Source organism: Arachis ipaensis, chromosome B05 (genome assembly GCF_000816755.2).
Source record: "Arachis ipaensis cultivar K30076 chromosome B05, Araip1.1, whole genome shotgun sequence".
Classification (NCBI taxonomy): domain Eukaryota; kingdom Viridiplantae; phylum Streptophyta; class Magnoliopsida; order Fabales; family Fabaceae; genus Arachis; species Arachis ipaensis.
Window position 1 is genome coordinate 141,305,920 of NC_029789.2, and position 9,916 is coordinate 141,315,835.

The 9,916-nt window shown below is 34.7% G+C and overlaps 1 protein-coding gene across 1 annotated transcript; it reads left to right on the forward strand.

Moving 5' to 3' along the window:
• On the forward strand, window positions 2,268–2,906 carry LOC107641350. The gene has a single exon (XM_016344845.1). It carries the CDS (start codon window positions 2,268–2,270, stop codon window positions 2,904–2,906), a length of 639 nt encoding a protein of 212 aa, XP_016200331.1.

Here is a 9,916-nt window from a genome sequence, read left to right on the forward strand (position 1 = left end):
TTTCTTGAATTTAATATAATACCCTAATTCTTCACGTATAAAAAGAAGCTAATTAAGGTATATATGTATGATTATTGATTAAGAAACTTAATGTTATATGAAATACATTACCAAAGGCCCCTCTGCTTCGAATGCAATTGCAACTAGCCAACTACCATTGAATTTGAATAACACACATAATAATTGCATTTAAAATAAAATGTCAAATTATTGAGAATGTCATTATTACACTAGAAAAAAAATTTTCCACGTTGAAAGACTACTATCCACTTTAATTGATTGTGACAAAATGAAACGAGTTTTGGATGCATTCTAAAACGTATAACACACTCATTATATGGAAAATTAAAGCCTTGAAAAGTGGCTTTCTAGTTTCTACTGTTTGAACCTCCATGCATTTGTTTCATTCTTATGGAAGGGAATATTCATTATATACCTATGACATTGCATTTTTTCATGCTACAATGTGTATTATTAAAGCCTACGCATATTTATATAAAACACTTTGTATATATAACATACTTTAAAAAATAAAAGAAATATATAAAAGGTTGTTAAAATCACATTTTTAACAATGGTTTTCACTAATTTAAGATGGTGTTTAACCCTTTATGTAATACAATATAAGATATGATGATGGCAAATATTAATATGCTTCGCGTAAAAAAACGTAACACTTTTTACTTAATAAAAAATATTAAAAGACGAGCCTAAAAGAAGTGATGAAAATTTATTTTTTCCTATCCAAATAGTTTGAATTATCAATAATAATAATGTACTCAATTAAATAAGGTAATAATTTATATAATTCTATGTGAATGACACATTTTATTCAAGTCTAGAATGTTGTATTTTTTTAGTTCAACTCTCGTGATCCTCTCCACAAATATGCCTTAGGAATAAAATATAACAATACACAATATATATGTTTAATTTTAGTTTACGGACAATATAAAATATTTTATATATTTATTCAATTATATTTTTTTTAAATGACTATTCACACGATAAAAAATAATAATTATTTTTGTTGACATGATATTACGTAGTTGAATATACATACAAATTTAGTTTACACTCGTATATCAAAACGAAATTATATATAATCAAAATGGTGTATAAAAGATTTTGATATCGACAAAAAAAATTCCCTGAAAAATAAATTGTGACCCTTAAAAGAAGATGAAAGTTTAACAAAATACCCTAATTCATTGAGATCATGTCACATCTAACCATCTACTTTAGCGATTACATTGGAAAATTGGAGATAACTCCACAATTAGATATTTGTTTTTTTTTTTTTTGGTCGGATACAATTAGATATTTGTCAAACGTCTAAAATTTTTAACAGGCCCAGGGGACTTTATTTCTTTTGGAATTCTTTTTGGTCTTGCTATTCAATTGTTTTTATTATTATCATTTTTGGTCTTGCCCTTTAATTGTTTGTTCATCCTTTAAATTAATTTTGGACGAGTTTGAGGAAAGTGCAACTTTGGGCCTGCTGGCTTTCTTAAACTCTTGTGGTTTTTAAAGTGTTTTTAGTCAATAAATGCGACAGTTTGTTGGTATAAATATTTTTTCATATTCCCAATTAGGTTCATTGAGGCCCGCTATTTGTGATGGTACAAAGGAACCCACGAAAGCCCATACATATGAACGGGCAATTGATGAGTTCTGCTGTTTTGATTAAGAAAGCCCATACATCTGACCAAAAATAAAAAAGAAAGCCCATACACATGATCCAAAAAGTGGTGGTTGTGAAAGGTTGGAAAATGGGGTGGAGTAAGATTTGAGATTAGTTATTTTTGCTCCCGCGAATGAACTTGCCGGAAACCACCATGGAAGAAGCTGACCAGCTACAAAGGAGTAAAAAAAAAAAGCTATGTAATGACAAGACGGCTTTTGCCGAAGCCAATGGTCTTAGAAGAATATATGCTGACTTAGTGATGCATGGAAGTTTAGAACCACACTTTGATTCTGAAACAGAGGAGGAAGAATCAGAGGAATCATCTGAAGACGAAGAAAAAGACAATATAGAAGAGGTGCTTGAAATAAGTCAGTTTCAGAGGGAAGCTTTAAAGAAAATGAAGAGGAAGGAAAGAACCACCCCTTCTATCTCTGCGAAATGACTGGAAAATGGAACTTTTAGAATCCATGTCAACAGAGCAGAAAAACGGAGGCTTGAGTGGCCATGGAAGAACACATTTATAGTCAAGCTTTTGGGACGCAAGATTTCATATACTGTTCTAAAAAGAAGATTGGACATCATGTGGGCAAAAGCGGGAGGACTAGACTTGATAGACCTGGGTAATGACTACTTTGTAGTTAGGTTATTCAATGACGAGGACTGCTGCAACGTACTAGAAGGCGGATCGTGGCTGATCTACGACCACTATCTAACCATAAGAAAGTGGGTTCCAGATTTTAGTCCATTCTGCACCACTATCAACAAGATAGCAGCTTGGGTAAGACTCTCTGACCTGCTGATCGAATACTACGACAAGCGTTTTCTGGGAACAGTGGGAGACCAGATTGGAAAGACGCTTAAAGTTGACATGAACACAGCAAACCAGTCAAGAGGTAAATTCGCGCGCCTCTGTGTAGAGCTAGACCTGACCAAGCCTCTAGATGCAAAATATATGATAAATGATAATACATATTTCATTGAATATGAGGGTTTACATATGATTTGTTTTAACTGTGGACGTTTTGGTCATGTTAATGAGGCATGTACACATGGAAACACTTCTGTATTTAACCATAACAATGCAGATGAGAACCAACAGCCAGGACAAGCAGCGGAGGAGCCCATGGAAAGAAATCAGATGCAGAAAGAGGGGGATGAGAAGAGTGGAGAAGACAAGTATAAAATAGTTATTTCAAAAAATGCCAATCATGGTGCCTAGATGGTTGTACATAAGCAAAGGAGGACAAAGAAAATGGTTGAAAAGGACATCCAGAACGTGGAAAGTGGACACATGCATAAAGGTGAAAAAAGCAATGCGGAGAAGGTGGCCGACAAATCGAGGTACGAGGTTCTATCCTCAGATGTAACTAATGAGCAAATCATAGAGAATGATTATGATGAGAATGAGAATCAGCCAGCCACAAGAAAAGACAAAAATAATGAAGGCCCCAAAGAATTCCTTTCTGGAAGCCAAATGAGAAAAGCTCGTTCTGCAAACACACCTAGCCTCACCCATATATCCCCTAGCCCAATCACTGTGACCCAAAATGCAGCCCAATCTGCTTCCTTGAACCAAAAAAGAAAAGCACAAAATCTAAACAAAATCCAAACTCCTCACCATCTCTCATCACTTATGGCCCAAGACCAACTACTCCATGGCTCATACTATGAATCCAAACCAAGCATCCCAGAATCAGCTTTATCCAACAATGCGATGTTAGTAGAGGAAACGATGGTCATGGAAACCCCGCCAGACCAAAACCTTGGCCCAAAACCACCTGATCCACCTGAACTCAACCTTTTAGGGTCTAACCTGGATGTGATAATGGCTGAAAGTACAGCAGCGATCCTAAATGGGGAAGAAAAGAAAGGCCCAGTAAAAGGTGAGTTGAATGGGGCCTAATTGGGCCTGTGTTTTATCCAATTCTCTAGACAAGGGCTTTAAGCTCTTCCTTACAGTGTGTTTTAATATGATAATACTATCATGGAATGCGAGAGGGGCTGCAATCCCATCCTTTGCTAAGACGTTGAAAGAGTATAATCTTCAGTATAAGCCTAACTTAATTGCCATCCAGGAGACGAGATGCAGTGGACAAAATGCACTAAACTCCATCAAAAGGGCTGGTTTTAACTACCATCTTATTGGGGATGCAAATGGATTTTCAGGAGGAATATGGCTTATTTGGAACAACTCTAATCAAACTGTTCAGGAAGTATGTCGGTATGAACAAGCTTTACATACCAAGATTACTAATGACTATGGAGTTTGGTACCTTACCATTGTATACGCTCACCCTCAAGAGAGTCGAAGAAGAGATGTGAGAAATTTTATCAGCAAAATATCAGCAGACATGCATCATCATTGGGTTCTATGTGGAGACTTCAATGATATTAGTGATGCATCGGAGAAAAAAGGCGGAGCGCATCCAGATATTCCCCAAATAAATAGATTCAAGAAATGGGTGGAAGATTATAATCTTATAAACCTGGGATATCAAGGAACAAGATTCACCTAGAGAGGTCCTGTCTGGCAGGATGGTAATCGCATTTTCAAATGCCTTGACCGAGCGCTTTGCAATACTGATTGGCGCCTTCTGTTTCAAGAATCCATTGTGGAGACCCTCCTTCGAATCCGCTCAAATCACCATCCAATTCTCATCAAGTGCAAAGGTAACCACCAATCCATTGGGAACAAGCCTTTTCGTTTTGAATATATGTGGATGCAACATAAGGATTTCTCTTCCTTCTTGAATGAAAATTGGCACAAGGACCAGCCATTAGCTCAATCAATCCAAAATTTTGTAGGCAAGGTAAAGGACTGGAATCATTAGACTTTTGGCCATATTTTCCATCAGAAACGATTGGTGCTTAGTAGATTAAAAGACTTACAAAATTCTCCAAGATATGGGAGAAGTGAATTCTTGGACAGCCTTGAAGAAGAACTCAACAAAGATTTAGAGGCTATTCTGGATAAGAAGCAAATTTTCTGGCTCCAAAAATCTAGAGAAACTTGGATAGTGGAGGGTGACCATAATACCAAGTATTACCATACAAAAACTATCATTAGGAGGCGCTGCAACAAGATCCTCAAACTTTGTGGACCTAGCGGGAAGTGGATTGATAATCAGGAGGACCTCAAGACTCACGTTATCTTTCATTTTCAAAGCCGCTTCCAGGAACTTAACCACAATAGAAACTGTGCTATTGATACTAACAATTTTTACACCCCTCTGAAGGAAGAAAGCATTCCCAAACTTAGAGCTTGTGTCACGCCTGAGGAAATTGAACAAGCGGTCTTTGCAATGGGATCACTAAAAGCTTCGGGGGATGATGGACACCTTGCGGGTTTCTACAAAGAAAACTGGACCATTGTTGGAAATAGCCAGAAAGAATTTGTCATGCATAGTTGGCAAGTCCCTGAAACTATAGCTTATGCAAACAACACCCTCCTTGCTCTTGTGCCAAAAATAAACCAACCTGAATTTGTTAACCAACTCAGACCCATTGTTTTATACAACGTGTCCTACAAAACAATTACAAAAATCATAGTCAGTCGAATCAAACCCATCCTTGACAACAGAATTTCACCGGCTCAATCCAGCTTTATTCCTGAGAGGAGAATCCAAGATAATATCATTGTTGCACAGGAAATCACCTATTTTATGAGAAAAAAATTAGGTAAAAAGGGCTACATGGCCATCAAGATCGATCTTGAGAAAGCTTATGATCACCTGAGCTAGGCCTTTATTGAGCAATGCTTAACAAACTTCTCCCTTCCCCCAGAAATCATTAAAATTGTCATGCAATGTGTCTGTACCACTAGCTTTCAGGTGCTGTGGAATGGAGAAGTAACAGAAAAGTTTTTTCCTTCCTGTGGCATTATACAGGGAGACCCACTTTTGCCCTATATTTTTGTGATATGTCTAGATAGACTTTCTCATCTTATAGAAGATATGGTTATGAATAACAAGTGGAAGCCCTTTTCTCTGGGTAGGGGTGGGCTAACTATTTCCTACTTGATGTTCGCTGACGATCTTATGTTGTTCGCAGAAGCAAGCTACGAACAAATGAATATTATCAAAAATTTTTTGAATGCCTTCTGTGAAGCCTCTGGGTAGATTGTTAATGCCCAAAAAATCCAGGTATATTTTTTCACGAAAGTTTCTGAAAACACCCGGAGAGAGATAATTCAGCTTGCTGGGAACAAAGGAAATAGGAAGATACCTCGGGGCATATATAATGGAAGGTTGAGGTAGCAAGAGGAAGTTTGGACATATCTTAGAAAAAGTTCAGAACAAATTGAAGGGATGGAAGCAAAAATATCTTTCAATGGCTGGGCGAGTAGTACTTGCACAATCTGCCATTACCCCTATAACATATTTCATGATGCAACATAGCAAAATTCCAAAGGATATTTGCAATAAAATAGAAAAATTCCAGCGGAGCTTTATCTGGGGATTGAATGACCAACCAAAAAAGGCTCACCTTGTCAGTTAAAGTACTATTTGTTTACCAAAAGAAGCTGGAGGCTTAGGATTCAAAAAACTGGATTTGATGAACTCGGCATTTCTGATAAAGCTGTGTTGGGACCTGATTAATAATCCAAACTCTTTATGGGTCAAGATTCTTTGGGGAAAATATGGAAAATGAGAGAAATCATTTCAAGTGGTGTTTCAAGCCTCTGGAAAGCCTTGCATAACCTTTGGCCTCAAATACAGAAAGGAGTGATCCATATAATAAGCAATGGCCAAAACACAAAGTTCTGGACTGATTTCCGGCTCCATATGGATGGCTGCCTTCTTGATTACGAGGATCCAAATACTAATATGAAGAACTTAAAAAATTTAGTAACAGAAGAAAGCTTTCTTCAAATTGTTGCTATGCCTACTTCTAGGAGAACGGACCCTTCCGATAGTATAGCTTGGAACATTCTCCGGATTGCCGATTTTCTGTAAAGTCATCTTATCAAAATCTTTCTCAACACCACGTCGGCCACGAGAAGGTTTGGCAGAAAATCTGGTCTTGGAAAGGATTGGAAAAAATAAAACTTTTCATATGGCAAGCCACATATGATAGACTGCTCACAAATGATAAGAGACACAGATGGTATGGGGTCTCACCTATGTGTCAACACTGTCAAAACCACATTAAGAACACTATTCATGTCCTCCAGGATTGTCGAGGGGCAAAATCAATTTGGGATAAGTTGGTTAAGCCGGATGCAATGAATCTGTTCTACAACCAACCTGTCAAAGATTGGATATACACTTGTCTAGAGTTGAACTTGGGGAGACTTGGGCAGACTCAATGGAGGAACATCTTTGCAGTAACCTGTTGGAAATTGTGGCAATGGAGGAACAAGAAAATCTTTCAACCCACTTTTCAAAGACTTCCCACAGCAAATAGAATAATTCATGATTATGCCAAACTCATTCAAGAAGTTTTTGCTACCAAAAAACAAAAACATGATCTTCATAATGGCTGACAAAACAAGCATAAAATGGTACCCACCACTAGAGGAATGGATTAAAATTAATACTAATGGTGCTGCTAAAAAGAACCCCCCAGAAAGGCAGGGTGTGGGGGACTGCTAAGAAATAGCCAAGGTCAGTGGATTATAGGACTCACCAAGAATTTGGGTGAATGCTCCGCGTTTATGGCAGAGCTCTGGGGGTTATGCGTCGAACTAGAAACTGCTTGGACCCTGGAGTTCAAGAATGTCTACTTGGAGTGTGACTCCAAATCTGTTACAGAGAGCATAAAGAAATGGAAAGATAGCACAAAATCAGGTTCATTCCTGTATAACAAAATACAAAACCTTCTATCTAGAGATTGGCAAGTCCTTATCAATCATACCTACCGTGAGGCTAACTCTTATACAGACTGGTTAGCAAATTATAGTATTGAACAGGACTATACTATTAAATACTGAAACTCTCCGCCTATGAGTCTCGGTCATTATTTGCTAGGTGATACTATTGGGGTCTCTTGGCCAGAAGAACCATTAGAATGTAGTTTCCTTTGTTTTGGGCCTTTGACCCCTTTGTAAACCGAAAGAAAAAAAAAGATTGTTAGTTAACAAATTTGGCTGGTTTTAGTGGTTAGCTCATTAGTTCGCTTAAATAAGTGTTAAAAGGTTCGAAATTTACTTTGTGCATGCAACAACTCATTGCCCAGCGACAAACCTTTAAATAGAGCTCAGATCGGTGACTTAATTCTTAATCTGTCGAGTTGGAAAATATCGTAAAAAAGAATTGAAGTTAGTAAAATTAGACTAGTAGGAATAATTTTAGATAGTTTTTTAAAGTTCGAATATTGTTATCAACCGAAATTCATCTTTTATAAGTTTAATATTAGTTTTCTTTTTCATAAATAAATTTATTAACGTTATGAATATTTGTAGGTAAAAATAATAATTTATTTAACTAATAATGATTTTTGATTGTTGGAAAATTAATTATGTTTGAATTATATTAAGTAAAACAATAATCCTTTGTCTAAATAAAAGGAAAAAAAGAAATCTTGATTCATGCACTCAAAATAAAAGGTAGTGAATTAATTTATGACTGTGAATGCATTATGGAAGGAGCATTTTTTAATGATTTTGTTTCATTGTTTGTATTTTTGCCTATGATATTCTCTAAATTATTTTTATAATCGAGATAATAATTGTGGGTCAACTTCAAGTTAATGCTAAGCATTTTACTTAAAAATTTAATCTGCCGTATTTTTTTAAGAGTAAAGTATTGTTTTGTCCCCAATGTTTGGGGTAAATCCTATTTGTGTCCCTAACGTTTAAATCGTCCTATTTGTATCCCTAACATTTGTAAAAGTGATTTAATGTTATCCTGCCGTCAATTACACATCATGAGTGCTTTAGTTTGAGTTTAAAAATCTCTTATTGAAGTTAGAATACAAATGTTTGGAATAGAATCGATGATCTACTCTGAAAAATAGCTCATCAAATGTTGAAAATAATTCCTACAACATTTACATAATTCACTTTTCTAGGGACATAATTGAATCTAAACACAAATAGTGGGTATAATATTAAAATCGAACGCATCCAAGTGAGACCTAATTGAGAATGAATACATCCAAGTGAGAATAATTGAAAAATATAATCTAATTTGTTAGTATAATTGATAGTAGGATAACATTGAATCACTTTTATAAACGTTAAGGATACAAATAGGACGATTTAAACGTTAGAGACAGAAATAGGACTTACCCCAAACATTAGGAACAAAAACAATACTTTACTTTTTTTTTAAAGACGTTATTCAGTATAAAATATCATAAAAAATATTCACAAAATAAAGTGAAAGTAGTAGATATTATCACTTTTATTTTAATAACGTTACAAAAATTATGGAATCTAATTTCAACAAATTAACTTAATTGATCATAGGTGATTTTAAAAAAAACATAAAAAATATTTAAATTGTCACTAATTTGTCACATTAATGTCTATAATTGGACAAAACACGAAATCTCATTTTGTATGTAGAATGTAATGAGTCTTATAAAAAAATTATAATGTTTTTGGATTTAACTACACACCATTAAAGTTGTTATTAATATTAATTTTAAAGCTTATTTTTTTATTTTAATAAATATATTAGAAACTTAAATTCTTATTACTTTTTCTATAAAAATTTTTCAAATTGATCACTTTAATATGTGGGACTAAACCCATATTTTTTTTTAAGTGTGAATTTCAATGAACAATAATTTATCTAAAATCATCATGTAAATAATTGTTGAAATAAAAAAGGTCAAGTATATATCAAATCCTATTATTTCTTGTTTGCTAGGATTGGATCCAAACATGAGAGAGTATCCACAACCTTTCACATGTGATCCTTGTTCCATGCCATTGCCATTTGTTTGCATTATTAATGTTATTAATATTATTGGTGACAAAATAATAATAATAATAACACGAAAAATTGCCGACAAAATCAAGAAAAACCTCCGATAAATTCAACTACTTAGTTCACGGGCCCCACTAATGCACATATGTTTTTATTTTTTTTGCATTTATATTTTTTCAAAGAATAATTCACCATTAACAAAAAACTATTCTAGGTTAGTCATTAGCCTGAAGTATTAGGAAATATCATATGAAAAAAAAACTATTTTAGGATAAATATAGTAGATTAATTTAAAATGGTTTTATTAAATACTTAAATCCAGATGAGTTAGGAATATTGTCACATTATACAA